The sequence below is a fragment of the Scyliorhinus torazame genome, chromosome 1, assembly GCF_047496885.1.
Source record: "Scyliorhinus torazame isolate Kashiwa2021f chromosome 1, sScyTor2.1, whole genome shotgun sequence".
In the NCBI taxonomy this organism is placed as follows: Eukaryota; Metazoa; Chordata; class Chondrichthyes; order Carcharhiniformes; family Scyliorhinidae; genus Scyliorhinus; species Scyliorhinus torazame.
The window spans coordinates 340,145,658-340,164,844 of record NC_092707.1 but is presented as its reverse complement, the minus strand read 5'-3'; the positions used below and the strand labels follow the sequence as shown (position 1 = coordinate 340,164,844).

The 19,187-nt window shown below is 45.5% G+C and overlaps 1 protein-coding gene across 1 annotated transcript in view; it reads right to left on the bottom strand.

Moving 5' to 3' along the window:
• Nucleotides 1–17,852, bottom strand: part of tgfb2 (transforming growth factor, beta 2) — a 121,948-nt gene extending 104,096 nt beyond the window's left edge. The window contains exon 1 of the mRNA XM_072509352.1: nt 16,627–17,852. Coding sequence (XP_072365453.1) covers nt 16,627–16,972 — 346 coding nt within the window. The 5' untranslated portion in view covers nt 16,973–17,852. The remainder of the gene's footprint in view (nt 1–16,626) is intronic.
• Between the last annotated feature and the right edge of the window lie 1,335 nt (nt 17,853–19,187).

Here is a 19,187-nt window from a genome sequence, read left to right as displayed (position 1 = left end):
TCTCACCAAGACATTCGACTATGTGAGCAGACACAGTTTATTTAAGCTGCTGGAGAAAACTGGCTGCCTGGTGAAGCTGCTCAATGTGGTCTCCTCTTTCCATAACAACATGATGGAGAAGGGCAGATATGGTAGGACAACAACAGAATCTTTTGAGATCCGCTGTTGGATCAAAGAGGGTTGTGTTCTGGCACAGACACTCTTTGGCATATTCATCTCTTTGCTGCTGTCATATGCCTTCACGTTACATAGCAGAACTGACAGAATATTGTTCAGCCTTGCCTTCCTGAGAGCCTAGACATCAGCATACATCAGAGAGCTGATCCATGCTGATAAGGCTGCACTAGCATTTCATACCCAGGAACACATTAACAACAAATTGGATTGGATTGGATTGGATTTGTTTATTGTCACGTGTACCGAGGTACAGTGAAATGTATTTTTCTGTGAGCAGCTCAACAGATCATTAAGTACATGAAAAGAAAAGGAAATAAAAGAAAATACATAATAGGGCAAGGGAAGGTACACAATGTAATTACATAAGCACCGGCATCGGATGAAGCATACAGGGGTGTAGTGTTAATGAGGTCAGTCCATAAGAGGGTTGTTTAGGAGTCTGGTAACAGCGGGGAAGAAGCTGTTTTTGAGTCTATTTGTGCGTGTTCTCAGACTTCTGTATCTCCTGCCTGATGTAAGAAGTTGGACAGACTCTCTCACACCTGTAAAGAGTTCAACTTGACCATCGGCATTAGGAAGACAAATGTAATTATACAGGATGTTGCCATACTGTCATCTATCAGCATTGACAATGTGACGCTGGATGTTGTTGATAGCTTCACATATCTCCCTTCCACAATCACCAGCAATCTGTCGCATGGTGCTGAAATCAACATGCAGATTGCAAAAGTTGCAGCTGTTATGTCCGAGCTGAGTAAGAGATGTGGAACAACAGCATCCTGACTGAGAACAGCAAACGTGAGTCTACCAAGCCCTCACCTTCAGTGCCCTTTTCTACAGTGTTGAGAGCTGGACAACAGCAGGGGAAAAGGCTGAACAGTTTCCACCTTCACTGTCTCAGATGCCTCAACATCTGTTGGCAGGACAAGGTCACCAAGTAGAGGCCCTGGAAAGTGCTAATTCCATCAGCCCACACTCATTCCTAAGTCCAGGGCGACTGCACTGGCTGAGCCTCATTCATTTGATGAACGGCAGCCATAAACTAAAAACCTTCTGTTAGGTGAACCGGCCACTGGGTCATGATCTCTAGGGTATCCAAAACTCCACCTGTAAGTGGGCTAAGCCTCTCCACTGCGGGTTCAATATCCAGCACTATCATGACAGGCAGGTCTTCTATAATGTCTAGAGTTTCCTCATTGACAGGGTTCTCCCTGGGGTACAGCTCAAGGTACTATTTCACCCATCTCGCCAACTGTCTTTTGCAGTCAGTGAAGATAGTGGACATTATTTCTGACATCTGGGAGACAGTCGCTGATGGCTGTGACCTCTGGAGGCTGACTGTTTGGAAGGGTATTGGAAGAGGTGAGCAGAAACAAGAAGCTCAACTCGCTGATGATATGGCCCAGAGAAAACAGAAGCCAGTGCATCATGCACCTTCACAGTCCACTGTCCCTACAGCGAATACAACAGAGACTGCCAGGTCTGAGAGGGGCTCCTGAGGACGTCAGGGCCATGTCCACAGGATTGACAGATGACTTATGCGTGGTCGATGGCATGCACAAGGCAGTTGTGATCGACATGGAACGCGAAGGCTCAACATTGAGATGGTGGTTTGGTAACATCCTGAGCCACACCAGGCGATGTTTAACACAGAGCTCCCCACTGCAGCACAAACCATAATCTTATGAGACAGAAGGCTACCAGAAAAAATGTGTTGAAGAGTGGCTGTCTCCATTTTGAAGTGTCCTCTACCTCACTTACCTTCCATTCTGCTGATTTCAGGCTGGAGTACAGAGGCAGATTGGTCCTCCAGTTTCAGGAGCCTGTCCAGCATCCTTATTTGGAAAGTGAGCCCACCCTCTGGCCACTAATTGACTGCTCTGGGGAAAATCACAGTGAGTGACTGCTTCACATACGGTGCAGGCTTCTGACCCATATCTCAGCCTGAAGGCCGCAGGAAAATTCTTGCCCTTTTGTGACAGACATGAAAAATGTTCCATTCATTAATATTAACATTCATCATCGTGATGAGTGAAGAACCTATACTGATAAAAAAAGGAACAAGCACGCGAAAGGGAGCATTAAATACACATTCTTATCACACTAACACTCGCTTAGATTATAAAACCGGATAGGAATAAGGTGGGTGAACTTAAGGCATGGATCGGTACTTGGGACTACGATGTGGTGGCCATCACGGAAACTTGGATAGAAGAGGGGCAGAAATGGTTGTTGGAGGTCCCTGGTTATAGATGTTTCAATAAGATTAGGGAGGGTGGTAAAAGAGGTGGGGGGTGGCATTATTAATTAGAGATAGTATAACAGCTGCAGAAAGGCAGTTCGAGGAGTATCACCCTATTGAGGTAGTATGGGTTGAAGTCAGAAATAGGAAAGGAGCAGTCACCTTGTTAGGAGTTTTCTATAGGCCCCCCAATAGTAGCAGAGATGTGGAGGAACAGATTGGGAAACAGATTTTGGAAAGGTGCAGAAGTCATAGGGTAGTAGTCATGGGCGACTTTAACTTCCCAAATATTGAGTGGAAACTCTTTAGATCAAATAGTTTGGATGGGGTGGTGTTTGTGCAGTGTGTCCAGGAAGCTTTTCTAACACAGTATGTAGATTGTCCGACCAGAGGAGGGGCAATATTGGATTTAGTAATGGGTAATGAGCCAGGGCAAGTGATAGATTTGTTAGTGGGGGAGCATTTTGGAGATAGTGACCACAATTCTGTGACTTTCACTTTAGTAATGGAGAGGGATAGGTACGTGTAACAGGGCAAGGTTTACAATTGGGGGAAGGGTAAATACGATGTTGTCAGACAAGAATTGAAGTGCATAAGTTGGGAACATAGGCTGGCAGGGAAGGACACAAGTGAAATGTGGAACTTGTTCAAGGAACAGGTGCTACGTGTCCTTGATATGTATGTCCCTGTCAGGCAGGGAAGAGATGGTCGAGTGAGGGAACCATGGTTGACAAGAGAGGTTGAATGTCTTGTTAAGAGGAAAAAGGTGACTTATGTAAGGCTGAGGAAACAAGGTTCAGACAGGGCATTGGAGGGATACAAGATAGCCAGGAGGGAACTGAAGAAAGGGATTAGGAGAGCTAAGAGAGGGCATGAACAATCTTTGGCGGGTAGGATCAAGGAAAACCCCAAGGCCTTTTACACATATGTGAGAAATATGAGAATGACTAGAGCGAGGGTAGGTCCGATCAAGGACAGTAGCGGGAGATTGTGTATTGAGTCTGAAGAGATAGGAGAGGTCTTGAACGAGTACTTTTCTTCTGTATTTACAAATGAGAGGGGCGATATTGTTGGAGAGGACAGTGTGAAACAGATTGGTAAGCTCGAGGAAATACTTGTTAGGAAGGAAGATGTGTTGGGCATTTTGAAAAACTTGAGGATAGACAAGTCCCCCGGGCCTGACGGGATATATCCAAGGATTCTATGGGAAGCAAGAGATGAAATTGCAGAGCCGTTGGCAATGATCTTTTCGTCCTCACTGTCAACAGGGGTGGTGCCAGGGGATTGGAGAGTGGCGAATGTCGTGCCCCTGTTCAAAAAAGGGACTAGGGATAACCCTGGGAATTACAGGCCAGTTAGTCTTACTTCGGTGGTAGGCAAAGTAATGGAAAGGGTACTGAAGGATAGGATTTCTGAGCATCTGGAAAGTCACTGCTTGATTAGGGATAGTCAGCACGGATTTGTGAGGGATAGGTCTTGCCTTACAAATCTTATTGAATTCTTTGAGGAGGTGACCAAGCATGTGGATGAAGGTAAAGCAGTGGATGTAGTGTACATGGATTTTAGTAAGGCATTTGATAAAGTTTCCCATGGTAGGCTTATGCAGAAAGTAAGGAGGCATGGGATAGTGGGAAATTTGGCCAGTTGGATAACGAACTGGCTAACCGATAGAAGTCAGAGAGTGGTGGTGGATGGCAAATATTCAGCCTGGATCCCAGTTACCAGTGGTGTACCGCAGGGATCAGTTCTGGGTCCTCTGCTGTTAGTGATTTTCATTAATGACTTGGATGAGGGAGTTGAAGGGTGAGTCAGTAAATTTGCAGACGATACGAAGATTGGTGGAGTTGTGGATAGTAAAGAGGGCTGTTGTCGGCTGCAAAGAGACATAGATAGGATGCAGAGCTGGGCTGAGAAGTGGCAGATGGAGTTTAACCCTGAAAAGTGTGAGGTTGTCCATTTTGGAAGGACAAATATGAATGCGGAATACAGGGTTAACGGTAGAGTTCTTGGCAATGTGGAGGAGCAGAGAGATCTTGGGGTCTATGTTCATACATCTTTGAAAGTTGCCACTCAAGTGGATAGAGCTGTGAAGAAGGCCTATGGTGTGCTCGCGTTCATTAACAGAGGGATTGAATTTAAGAGCCGTGAGGTGATGATGCAGCTGTACAAAACTTTGGTAAGGCCACATTTGGAGTACTGTGTACAATTCTGGTCGCCTCATTTTAGGAAGGATGTGGAAGCTTTGGAAAAGGTGCAAAGAAGATTTACCAGAATGTTGCCTGGAATGGACAGTAGGTCTTACGAGGAAAGGTTGAGGGTGCTAGGCCTTTTTTCATTAGAACGGAGAAGGATGAGGGGCGACTTGATAGAGGTTTATAAGATGATCAGGGGAATAGATAGAGTAGACAGTCAGAGACTTTTTCCCCGGGTGGAACAAACCATTACAAGGGGACATCAATTTAAGGTGAAAGGTGGAAGATATAGGAGGGATATCAGAGGTAGGTTCTTTACCCAGAGAGTAGTGGGGGCATGGAATGCACTGCCTGTGGAAGTAGTTGAGTCGGAAACATTAGGGACCTTCAAGCAGCTGTTGGATAGGTACATGGATTACAGTAAAATGATAGTGAAGATTTATTTGTTCTCAAGGGCAGCACGGTAGCATTGTGGATAGCACAATTGCTTCACAGCTCCAGGGACCCAGGTTCGATTCCGGCTTGGGTCACTGTCTGTGCGGAGTCTGCACGTCCTCCCCGTGTCTGCGTGGGTTTCCTCCGGGTGCTCCGGTTTCCTCCCACAGTCCAAAGATGTGCGGGTTAGGTGAATTGGCCAATGATAAATTGCCCTTAATGTCCAAATTGCCCTTGGTGTTGGGTGGAAGTGTTGAGTTTGGGTAGGGTGCTTTTTCCAAGAGCTGGTGCAGACTCAAAGGGCCGAATGGCCTCCTTCTGCACTGTAAATTCAATGATAATCTATGATTAATCTAGGACAAAGGTTCGGCACAACATCGTGGGCCGAAGGGCCTGTTCTGTGCTGTATTTTTCTATGTTCTATGTTCTAATTCTCCGGTTTTTGCAATTCACTTTTCCTGCCGACAGTGCACCCCCGCCTTCCGGTTTCCTGGCAGTGTGGGGTGGTCACAATGGGAATTCCCATTGGCAAGAGGCAGGAAGATAGAATCCTGCCGCCAGCGAACGGGACCGGCTGAGATACATGAGGCTGGGGTTTGGAGAATCCCATCCACTGTCTCTATATATTCACTTAAAATTAAATCTGCTTCACAGACATGCTTAGACACATTGTAAGTAAGGTTGCCTCATTTAATTTTAACCAGTAAGACCTGATGACAATCCTCCCTGAAAGAAAAATGGTGAAATTATTCTTTATTTCGATAACACAGAATAAACATAAAAATTAAGGGGGGAGGTTAGAAAGAGCTCTGTCATATATTTGTCTGCTAAATATATTATAGTCATGTTAATTAAATAATGTTTTCTTGGAGATAAAAACATGTCATTTCACTTATTTCAATAGTAATACAGACAAATGTTTATTCCCATTGTCAGATTACATTGAAACTGGCCATTTGGGAATGTTCTACATTATTAGTCTTCCTTCATAGGTAACCTTTCTTAATGAAGGAAAAATGGAAAGCACAGAGAAGCCTAAAATACACATTAAATGCCATGTTTTAAAATATGAAATAAAAACTAGAAACCCAAACTGTTGATGTGATGCCATAGTTCAATCATTTTATTTGAAATGAACTGATCAGTTTGGTGGTGAATGAGGAACATGATCCAAAGTACTTTCCTATTTTTATCTAATCTAATGTGCGTTGCTTCACTTTCCATTTTTTCCCAGTTTCCTCATGTTCCATACCGACCAGAGGATGCACAAGAGGCCTCCTCCCAACCTCTAGCAATGCCACTTGACCTGTCATAATAGTAAGTGTGCAACATTAGCTGGATATGATCCCCTCTTTCATCTTTCCCTCCTTACTGTGGGAAAGATGTCTGACTACTGCACTGCTCCTACTCTTCTTCACTCAGTTAAAAATATAACTCACTCTGTAGAGAATTGCATACCTGTTGTGCCATAGTGAACCCACCAATCTGTAAGTCTTTTTAAGTTAGTCTTTTTTTTTCCATACAGACAAGCCTTTGCTAAAAAACTTACCAAAGATGGAGGAAGCATAGCTAGCGCTCAGACCAAGAGTCTCTGAGGGCTAAAGGCTGCAGATTGGCAGAGGCTTCATTCTGAAAAGTGGGTGTGAGAGACTGCGGCCAGGACCTTGTAGGGATTAAAGCAATGAAGGTGGAAGCAAGGTCATTCTGAAGCAAGTTAATGGGGACATCAAAACTTCTGTACTAGAGAAGCACTCTGGAATCCTCTTGGTAAGGGTGGGAGTGTGGGAAGATAACATTGAAGCTGTCTTTCTAAGGAACAAAAGAGGGTCGGGTTTGGGGCAGACATGCGACCATCAATGGAATAACATTATAACAGAGAGCTACACCCGGTTGTACTATCATCAAGTTGAGGTAGTCCGATATCCACAATATCCATGCAGGCAGCATTGCACACAGCATCTGACTGCTGGTAATGATCGAAAGACTGAAAGGAAATGAGGCATTTGGTCCTTGTCGATTACTGAATGTGAATGATTACACTTTACTGCGATTCAGACTTGTTTTATGCAGAAACTGAAGCACATCATTACTGAGTGAAGAGCACTCTCCCATGTGTAATTGCTACCAGCACATCAATGTACATTTGCCTATTTTGTTCTGCACTTTTAGTATTGTTTCAGTACAGGCTCATTGGGCAAGGATAGCATCTATTAGCAGTGAACGTTCCAACCGCCTCAAAGTTTTCCAGTGCTTCTGTATTTTTAATATCTGTCCAAATACTTTTCCACTGAATCTCAGATTGAATGCAATGGAAAGATTCCCTAGAATATACCTACGAAGATAGGAATTAGGAGCAAGAGTAGGCCCCTCGGGCCTTCTCCGCCATTCAATAAGAACGTGGCCGATCTGATTCTAGCATCAACTCCGCATTCCACCTACCCCTGATAACCTTTGACTCCCTTGTTAGTCAAGAATCTATCAACTCTTGCCTTAAAAATATTCATTGACCCTGCCTCCACCGCTCTCTGACAAAGAGTGTTCGCAGGATTCATGGTCTTCTGAGAGAACACATTTCTTCTCCGTCTTAAATGGGAGACCCCTAGTTTTGGGTCTGACAATGCCCCTAAAGCTGACCGATGTTGTCGGTGATGTAATATGTAGAGGTATTCTTAGGTAGATATTTGTTTCTGCCTGGAGCTAGCTTATCCAAGATGACCTTCTTATTGACAAAAACGTGGAAATGTCAGGATGATGTTACATAAACTACATTGGCGCATCAGTAACAGCACATGATAAATTCGTCGATGATTAATAATCTCCCTGAATAGAAATCTTTTCATTTCGAGCCACTGGCCTTTCCAAATTCACTTGGCAAAAAAAGTATATTTTGAAATGACTTTTGTGGAACTGTACATCGAAACATGTATTAATCCTTCCTTCAGCAAGCCTTCAGTTACACTGTCCTACTGTCTAAGATCCATAACTTTAAACTGAAATGGTCAAGCCAAGCCAAGCTGGGGGCTAGCAATATTTGGAGTAGTGGACGAACCGGGAGTGCAGGAGGCGAAAGAGGCCGGCATTCTGGCCTTTGCGTCCCTAGTAGCCCGGCGAAGGATCTTTCTAATGTGGAAGGAGGCGAAGCCCCCCAGCCTGGAGGCCTGGATAAATGATATGGCTGGGTTCATAAAGCTGGAGAGGATTAAATTTGCCTTGAGAGGGTCTGCGCAGGGGTTCTACAGGCGGTGGCAACCGTTCCTAGACTATCTCGCAGAGCGTTAGAGAAGGGTCGGTCAGCAGCAGCAGCAACCTTGTGGGGGGGGGGGGGCGGTGGAGGGGTCATCCTGGGAGGGGGGGGGGAGGGGGGGTGAAAGGGGGGACTGCCTGGGAGGGTGGATGAGCAAGAGATAACATGAATGGTTGGGGAAACTGGCACGCACGGGTGAGGGCCAGTGTACAAAGCTGTGTAAATATATCATTTTGCCATGTATATATCTTGCTCTGCGCGATTTCTTGTTTTTTTTTGTTATGAGGGGCTATTGTTTGTAAGGGAGAAAAATTGTGTTAAAAAAGTTTAATAAATATATTTTAAAAAAACCAAAAGACTTTAAACTGAAATGCAGCCAGCAATACTCAACTTATATATTGGACTGTGAGTGGCATGAAAACATAATCTAGCCAACAGGAAGGAGCATTGTGCATGTGTATCTCTGCACATGCACAAGTGTCCACTTTCTCGTCAGATTAGAACTCAATGCTAAGGTAATAAAGTGCCCAGGAGTTGCGACAGACCACTTGAACACTTTTAAAACACAGACACAACATAGAACATACAGTGCAGAAGGAGGCCATTCGGCCCATCGAGTCTGCACCTACCCACTTAAACCCTCACTTCCATCCTGTCCCCGTAACCCAATAACCCCTCCTAACCTTTTTGGTCACTAAGGACAATTTATCATGGCCAATCTACCTAACCTGCATGCCTTTGGAGGAAACCCACGCAGACACGGGGAGAGCGTGCAGACTCCGCACAGACAGTGACCCAGCGGGGATTCGAACCTGGGACCCTGGCGCTGTGAAGCCACAGTGCTATCCACTTGTGCACAACTTACATTCTGAAGAGAAAGGGACTGAACGGGCAATTCCAACCTTCCAGTCAGATAAAAGTTTTAGTGTCAGGACCATAAAATATTTCAGACAACTATTTAATTATCTTAGAGTGCAACCATTTTTTCTTTTCTTATCGGAATTCCTTGGGAAGAAATATGCTTTATTTGGAGTGCTTGGTCCTGTTCCCTGATGCTAAATCCATTTATCTTTTAGTTACTTTGTCACTGAAGTGAAGTTTGGGATTTCTATCAGTTTTTGGGATGATGTGTAAAATCTATAAATCCAAGGATAGTAGTTGCTTATTTTCATAACAGCCAGCAACAATCAGAAACATCATCTGTTTCTATGCTTTTCTTCCTAAAGCAAGGACAGAACAGAGGAATAAGGCTGACTGGGTTGATCCATATAACCACTGCAATATAATCAAATTATTCAATAACACGGCATTCGTGGATTGGATCTAAGCCCGCTTCCACAGCCAGCAAATGTCTTTACCATTCCTGTCAACCGTGTTGTACTGCCCTTTTTTAACAAAGAAAGTTGGAAGAGAAGGCCATGCCGATCCCACAATTGTGTGCGGCTACATTGAAAATTGCATTCAATGGTAAGACCAGCTCTTGTTCAATAAATGGCCCAGTTGCGGGCTGGGCCATTTATTTATTGTGATTGGATGGGGTCAAATTTTATTTTTATTTTGTGGGATTCTGTGAGGTTTTATCTATATTTTTGAAATTTGAATTCGGCACTTTGTCCATTTATAACTGGGATGATTTGTCTGCAAAGCCTGCAGTCATATTCTGTTTTTATCACATGAGATTCTGGGAATTGTACCAGGGTTTTAGGATATTTCACCAATCCTTCTGTCAAAACCACAATCCAGCGGCATTTTAGGAATTTATACCAGAGTTACAGGAATGATATCTTAAATAAGAAGCACAATACACTAGCATTTTAATTTTTTTTAAAGTGTGAGGAATGATTTGGCATTGTTTGTCTGGTGATTACAAATAGATGATAAATTACGAGGCTTTCTCTCGCAGTACCCATGGAACGGGGAATGTTCCCAATCTTGTGCAAAATCGACCAGCAGCTGGAAACGGCTGAGCACAACTGCTGAGCAAAAATGCTGAAACAAAAACCCCTCCTGGCCCAATAAAGAGAAAACAAGTGCGAGGAAAATTAGTTGGGAAAAAGCTCACAAGACGGAATGATGGCCTGGAATTTCCTGGAAAGTTTCAGTGAAATTATACTGTAAGATTGGAGATGTGTCAACGTTTCCCAAGAAAACGTATGCATAGCTGATTAGCGCCGGTTGAACACTGATACATTGCAATGCGCAAAATGCCTCAATTATTTGTACCGCTTCAGAGTTCAGAGCTATAGCCACCAAAACCCTCAGCTGCTTCTTTACATAGGTCCACACCACCAACACCCCCCCCCCCCCCCCCCCGCAACCCCCCACCGCCCCACGCAAAAGATCAGCGCAGATATTAAGTCCTTTGAGTTAGAATGGCATAGAAGGTTGCCATTCAGCCCAACTAATCCATACTGGCTCTATATAGATGAATCCAGTCAGCCTTATTACTCTGTTCTATCTTTGCCTGCAAATTTATTTCCCTCAAGCCCAATTTTATTTTTAAATGATTGATTATCTCTGCTTCCACCCCCCACATAGGCTGATTTCCAGATACTGCAGAAACACAAATCCTTCTTCACGTTGCTCCCTGCATCATTTGCCCAAAACCTTAATAATAATAATCATAATCGCTTATTGTCACAAGTAGGCTTCAAAATCTGTGTTTCCTTAGTTCTTGCCCCGCTAGCTAATCGAAACAAGCTTGCTTTGTCTGCTTTATTCAAATGTGTCGTAACTTTGTGCACCTCTATCAGATGTCCCCTCAATCCCCCTTGTTCCAAGGAAAACAACGACAGTCTCTCCAACCAAACCTTGGAGCTAATATCCCTCATCCCTGCAATCATTCAGGTAAACCTCCTCAGCAGCCTCCAAAGGGCTCTTGTGCTTGCTTGATTTTTGCGAAAGCAAAATGCATGGGAGTAGATTAATGAGCCACTTTTGAGGGTCAGGCACTGCTCAAATGCACCTGTGTTTAGCATAAATGGAAGTCATAGAGTATTGAAATGATTTTCTTCATGATTTAGAAAATTATTTTATTGAGTGGTGCATTATACTTAACCAAAGTGCTGTCAGTCGCAGTCCACCTGAAATATGTTGCCCCCACCCCTTCCCCATGCATTTAGGGCAGCACGGTAGCATAGTGGTTAGCACTGTGGCTTCACAGCACCAGTGTCTCAGGTTTGATTCCCCGCTGGGTCACTGTCTGTGCGGAGTCTGCATGTTCTCCCCGTGTCTGCGTGGGTTTCCTCCGGGTGTTCCGGTTTCCTCCCACAGTCCAAAGATGTGCAGGCTATGTGGATTGGCCATGATAAATTGCCCTTAGTGTCCAAAACGGTTAGGAGGCGTTATTGGGTTACGGGGATAGGGTGGAAGTGAGGGCTTAAGTGGGTCGGTGCAGACTCTATGGGCCAAATGGCCTCCTTCTGCACTGTATGTTCTATGTTTGCTCTATTTCCAGGCTACGCAGGTGGAAACATCTTCCCAATGAGCATACCCATGTTCTTCACAATAGTAGAAGCGACAGAGGAAAAGGTAAGAATAAAAGGCTCTGAGAATGAGGAAGCATGTGTTATGGGCCAGGGTTTAGAGAACCCCAAAGTGTATCATGGAGTTCACCTGACCCACAACTTTTAATAGGTTGTGGTATGGGGAGCACACGGCCCATTCTACAGGTGTGGTACAGCAGAAATGGAAAAGTAATTTTTAAAGCAAAACAATGTTTATTCTATGAACTCAAGTTAACCTTTTTGAAACATACAGTGAACATCTTAGCAACCATCAATTCAAATACAACCCCCAAAGAATACAACACTAAGTAATCCTTAATAACTTCCCAAACAACATCCGGAAGAAAGAAGAAACACCGTTTAACAGAAGCACATCAGGTTTACGTTCATTACTGAAAACATTTATAATTCTGAATTCACCAAATGATCAAGAGATAGTATTTTCATGGCAGAGAGATCAACAGTGCACCTGCTCTGTCTGGCTTCAGCTCCAACACTGAAAACGAAACTAAAACACACCCTACAGCAAACAGCCTAAAACAAAAGTAAAAAGTGGACAGACAGCCCAGCTCCACCCACACTCTGACATCACTGCAGTAGTAAACACCCATTTCTTAAAGGTACTCTCACTGCAGATATTTATATACACACCCATTTATAAACACCCAGTTCTTAAAGGTAGTCTCACTATAGATATTTATATACACACCCATTTATAAACACCCATTTCTTAAAGGTACTCTCACATGACACATGGCAGGAGATAACCATTTATTGTCCTATCTACAATCAGCAAAGGAATTGAGGGTTCTGGGGATAAGGTGGGAAAGTGGAGTCGAGGATTATCATTTCAGATCAGTCATAATCGGGTATCACAGTGGTTAGCACTGCTGCCTCACAGCACCAGGGACCTGGGTTTGATTGCGGCCTTGGGTGACTGTCTGTGTGGAGTTTGGCCTTGGTAGGATGCTCTTTCAGAGGGTTGGTGCAGATTCTATAATTCTATTCTATGACTGACCTAAATTCAAATAGCAGTGGTGTTGGGCTGATAGGATTTGTTACTCTTGAACTTGGGGGGCGGGGGGTGGGGAGGGGGGGTGGCACGGTGATTAGCACTGCTGCCTCACAGTGCCAGGAACCCGAGTTCAATTATGGTCTTCGATGAATGTGTAAAGTTTGCACGTTCTCCCTGTGTCTGCGTGGGCTTGATCCGGGTGCTCCGGTTTCCTCCCACAGTCGAAAGATATGTAAGATAGGTGGATTGGCCATGTTAAACCTTGATGAGCAGGTAGGTTGCAGGCATACAACATGGTGGATGGGGGAGTGAATCTGTGCAGGGTGCTGTTTTGGAGGGTTGGTGATGACCCGATGGGCCAAATGGCCTCCTTCGGCACTTCAGGATTCTATGATCTCATTGAATGGTGGAGCAGACTGATGGACCAAATGGCCTTCTGCTCCCAAATCTACTCGTCTATTGGTAGCGTTGCATTTATTTGCATTGGTTATTTGCTGGTTCCTAAACTCTGGTATCGGTTTTGACGTAAGATTTGGGTAAATGCAGTCCAGGAAATTCTAATATTTCAGGGAAGTGAACCAGTTGATTGCATATTCCCTGGGAAGTGGCGAAATCACTGTTTCTGAAACAAATGCAGCATTTTAAACTGCAATCAAGTTTCCTGGGAATCCCTAACTGACTTGTGGCAGTGCCAACTGATATAAAATGCCACCCTGAAGAGGCTCAGGAGAGGGAAGCCTCAAAGCTGGAATACAGTCTGGAAATAATTTGGTTTTTTTTCAAAAAATAAGAAAGAAAAATGTGTTGAAATGTATCCTCAGAGCGCTTCTTCGTGCACTGCAACTAATGCAAGCAAAAGGGAGCAGTGTCCAGGACCTGATTGATGCCAAATTCAGTTTATGGTCGTGGCCAATGATGGGGAGAAGTAAACACTTGTAAAAACAAACTTCCCAAATGTGTGGCTCACGAAGGTCGAGTTCTGGAGCAGCCCAAGCTGGCTTGGCCCTTCAGCTGGGGGAAAGGAAGCGCTCAGCAGCAGCTGGCTGCTTCTAATGTTGGGGGGAGCTGGTGTGTTTGGGCATCCCACAGTAGGAGAGACGGTGACATTTCACATTTCCCCTTGTTGGACTGATCTCTCGATCATCTTTAAACATCTGAACCATCATTTCATGCTCCTGAAATTGTTGCAAAGTTGGATGACCCCCCCACCCCTGTAATACTGATGTACATCTGGGTGTTCCTGAACACCAACGACGTTACTGACGCCCCCGCATCCTAGTGGTTGAAAGTTGTTCATTCAGATCAATGGAACTCACCTCAGAGAACACCAAGATCAGAGGGGGTTGTAGCAGGAGCCGGGTGGACGGAATAGAGAGCCCCTAGGTTTGGATTTGGAGTCTGCATTGTCCTGCTAGCATCTGAAAACTGCATCACTGGAGTTTATAACCACACACACATAGTTACTGCAAAGCATAGGCGGCAGTTTAGTGGCTGGAAGTTGTCGTTTATGTGCAGACACAGAGTTTGCATCAAGGGTTAACACCAGCCTTAGAGGCAGAGGCCGTTAATCTGGGCTCTGGAGATTTGAACCAGGAACACAGAACATGTAATTCAGAGCAAGCTGTTCAGAGTTTAGCACCATTCGCGTCAAATTATGCAGGCATGTAGGAAAAGACCCGCATCTATAAAACGCTTCGCAGGACCTCACGCCGCTCCAAAAGACTTCCCTTCCAGCCAAGAACGCGCGATTTCATTCTGCCCAGCACCCCCCTCCCCCCCCGGTCATTATATTTTAATAATTCCAACATTAATTCCATACACACGTCATAAAGACGCAAACATTTTCATTCTTAACGATCAGATTTCCTCTCCCCATAATACTGGCTCTGAAAATATTCATCGGGCAGCAAGCTGACATTAGGAAATGCTATGTGTGTGCTTTAGAGTGAAGTAGTTCACAACACGCGGATTTGCAACGGATTGAAACTTTGCTTCCCAGACGATTACAAGAATATTACTGGGGATTTGTGTCAATGCATGGCCTAGGCTTCTAGTTGAAGAGAAATCTATTCCAATCACCATCGCTCTCGGTTGCGTTCATGTTCGTAACGCAACAACTATTGGGACAATGTATACTTTGTAAGCACAGATATTTCATCGAGTCAAACCACGGTCATTTCTGGCTGGTTAGCAAAGCTTTTGATGAAGGAAAAACCGAAGAAGATGCAATCTGGAGATTTGACTCTCAGTGAAGGATAGAAAACGTAAGATCTCCGGTCCCTGCCCTCAAACCAGCACAAGTGGCTTCAGGTCAATAAACACAAGCAAGGAAACTTGTCCTTTTTTGTTGTTGTTGTAAATTTCTACAATTGCTCTGATATCATAACCGATATCTCGCAGCTCTGCTTTTGACCCATTCCTGGTGTGTGATGATTGTTGGCGCGCAGCCCAAGCTGGAGTCTGACGGTATTTTTGTAAGGGCCAAGGATAGCACTGTATGTGAAACCGTACACCAAGGATTGCGAGGCTGGGCGTTTCTGCCCAGTTAACCTGCTACAGACTGACTGAACGGACACGTGCTCCGTACAGAAATAACGGCTTGCACGCCATTGGGACAGGAGGGGAGGGAAAGGGAGGGACTTTGATATGAGGACCTGTGGTCTGGACTGAACACACCACTCGGGCTGGACTGACCCCTCAAGTGTTCAAACGCTTGTCACCGTGGGCTCCCAGTTCTGCACCGTGAGAGCGGCCCCCAGCCTCGACACCCGTCCAAAATGCGACATTGCATCTTAATATGTGCTGTTTGGCACAACAATCTCCACAAAAAACCGTTCGAAGTGCAGTCTAAAGGAAAGACACAGGGAAGATCCCACAGTTTAAGTGTCGAGCGGGCGCTTCCCTGAGTGGCCCCACGATAACCTCAGGATGGAGCAGATCTTTACAAATCACATTTTATACATCCCCATGGTACTTATTCGTTTATGAGATTTTTTTGCATTGTTTTTTTAAAAAGTCATTTTAATTCATCTGGGAAAAAAAACTGGCAGGGCTTTTATTTTAAACGTATTAATCCCTCCACTATTGGGCGTTGGATGCACCGGGCACACATTCTGTTCCCTGCGAGTGTCCAAAGCTCCGCAGTGGTTAGGAGTAGTAGCTCAGCACGGAATGGGTTAAATGGTAGCTGGAGATCAGAATATTTCTCCCCTTGCCTGACTGCCGTGTTTGTTTACACAGCACCTGTCTTGGAATTTCAGCATTTCCACTGAAGACAGCAGGTTCTGGGTTGTGTGGTGGATATTTTTGACACCATTGCCACGGGATACTGTGCAGGACCGGTCTAACCGCTGGCTCGGGCCGTCGCGACCCCCATTAACCCCCAAAATCACCGCGACAAAACAAAAAGCCAAACCAAAACATGCCGCTGGTATATCCACCCCCATCCTGCCCCCAAATCGTGTCACTTCGCTCTGCAAATGAGCGAAAGCTGCATTTCAGATGCCGCACAGAACATATTACATAAAAAAACAGCGCGAATAAACTGTCCACTGAACTTTTTTGATGGTGCATGCAAAACGGGGTTTAGCCTTAAAGAGGAACCGCATCCCTTTTTGCTGACACAGGTAGGGTATTACAACTATCAGACTGCTATTTTAAATGAAGCTTCGCCAATCATACAGGTTTAGCCAAACTGGGCTGGGGTATTTGGAATAAGCAGATTTAGGGAGGATTTCGCTTGATAAATACATCACAGCCTCCTGTAAGCTGGCAAAAAGGGACGCGACCTCTTTAAATGACCACTCGTGCCTTACTTTCAGGATGGTTCGGTGGGTTCGTGTCAATCTTGTAAACCTCTTTGGCGTAGTACTCCTCTTCGCTCCTCTCCCGTTCGCAAGTGGCAGCCCTCTCGTTCGCCTTCTCCAGAAGCAAATCCCTGGTGCTGTTGTAAATCGCCAGCACCTCGGTGGTGACCTCCTCCGGCTCCGGGTAATGTTCCGGGGGGTTGGTGAGTTTGAGTTTGCTGAGGATCTGCCCTCGGATGGCCTCGATCCTCTTCTTCATGAACTGCTCCATGTCGAGGGTGTTGCAGGTCGACAGGCAAGCGGCGATCATGGCAAAATCCAGCGTGAGGAAGACAGTGAAAATGGAGTAGTGCATTTTCAAAGCTGGGCAGCTGGAAAGTTGGAGAGAGAAGAGAGTGGAGTGGGGGGGGGGGGGGGGGAGAAAAAATTCAGCTGCAGATCGTGATCGTCAGGCGAAAACAAAACAAGTTAAATATTTAACCACAAAACAACAAATAAAACAGAGAGGATAGGCACGTTTATTGTTGCTATTGTTTAAGCTCGACTCCCAAGTCCTGTGCACTATTCAGTGACTTGCCAAAGTCTCGCTGCAGCTGCAGTCCCGGGCGCTAACGTTGCCTTTCTGCCGAAGATAAACACACCTTCACTCCATCGCAGTCCTGAGGAAATATTTTTAGCTTCTCCCAAACTTCCCTCTCCCTCTCTTTCTCTGTCTCTCCAGCGGCTTTGCCTGTCTCCAGTTATAAAGATGTCAAAACAGCAGCTTTATTCCACCAGGGCTCCTGAACTCTCCTGATTCGCCTGGAGTCCGGGGTGAAGTTACAAAAATAGGAGAGAATCTGACACAAACACCCGCATATATAAAAAAACAATTAATTTGGCAAAAAGCTTAAGCTCGATTTCTTTTTTTCCCCAAAAAAAGTGAGGGGGGGGGGGGCTGGCAAGAGATTGAAAAACAAAAGTTTATATATATAGTTTTTTAAATCTCAAGTAGGAGCCTCAAGTCATCCGCGAACCGTTACTTTTGCTGCTCCATCCTAGTCTGAGAGCCCAGGTTGAGAGAGAGACAGAGGGTGTACAGTGTGCGTGTTAGAGAGCGACTTGCCAGCAGATAACTGGGCTGTTACCAGGAGGCCTTTATAATGGCTCATTTACCACGTGTTGCCTCCATGGAATGACGCGGGGGTCCGACCGACGGAAGATTCCTCAGCATTCGTTAACAGGGCTGCCCAGAGGCAGCTTCAAGCCCTCCGCGCTGTCCTCGCGCCAACCACTCCCCCCACCCAAGGGCTCCCCACCCACCCAAGAGCTCCCCTCTCCACGCTCCCATCCTTTTAGTATGCTCTGCTAGTGTGGCGACTAGGGGCTTTTCACAGAAACTTCATTGCAGTGTTAATGTAAGCCGACTTTGTGATACTAATAAAGATTATTATTATTCCTGCCCGTTCTAACCTCAGGCGGACCCAGTATTGGACTTTGAAACGCCGACTTTCTGGAAAAGGGTAACACAGCGAAGCCAGCCAAGTGGACGGTCTCTTGGTACCCACCCGCTCTAGAGGCCGTGGGGGGGGGGGGGGGGGGGCTCTGCTTCCCAAACTGTTACACCAGATGGGATTTAACAGGAAATGACCGGCGAACCCCCTTCCCCGGGGACGGGGATGGAAGAGGCAGGCAGTGGGCACAATTCTATGTAGACAGACACAGCCAATGTCTCGAGCTAGAATGTTTTCTCTGGCCAGATAGTATCAAGATGTATTCATCCTGATCTGTATCAATGAGGCAGGGGCATTGAAGAGTGGTGAGTGTGGATAAAGGTTTGCCCCTTGGTGGTAGCAACAAATCGCCACTTTATTGGGTGACCACCTTAAGCTACAAGCCGCAGCAAATAAATCAATAAATAAAAGCGGTTGGCGGTGATCACGGGCCAACTCAAAACATGAAAGTGCACTGGAACTGTTCAACACGTGTGGCATCAGAGCGCAGCTTACTCCGGCAAGAATTCTCCAGACAAAAGCCGGCCAGCATGAAGGAAAATGCGATCCTCTCAAACTGAGAGGGAGGGAGCAGATCAGAGATGCACACGCAAACCCAGCGGGGATGAACTCAAGTCGCGCGAGTCATGGCCAGATGAAGCCTCTGTCACGGAGACCTGGCGCTTCTCTCACCCGGAACGTTTCCACCCAGGGACTTGTTGCAAATTCCAATTTAGACTTTCTGCACTTATGCAACTTCTTGTGGACAGTTTAACGCTGCGAGTTTGACAACATTAAAGGGGAGGGGGGACTGACTATCCGGTTGTTTCTTTCACAGCCCTTCTGTCTCGTCACTTAAACTCCTGTTTGAAAAGGACACAGCTCGAAGTCGCCTCAGATTTAAAACAAAAAATGTTTTCTTTTTTAAAAATCGAAATGATGGGAAAGAGGAGGGCGCTAGGGCCCAGAAGGGGCGCCACATGGGCCGTTTGCACAGAGTGCTGCAGCCAGGCAGCCTGCGACAGGGCAATCCTGATCATTTGAGGAATCGTCCACCTACGTGACTCAGAACATTCGAGGAGACAGTGGGATGGCTAG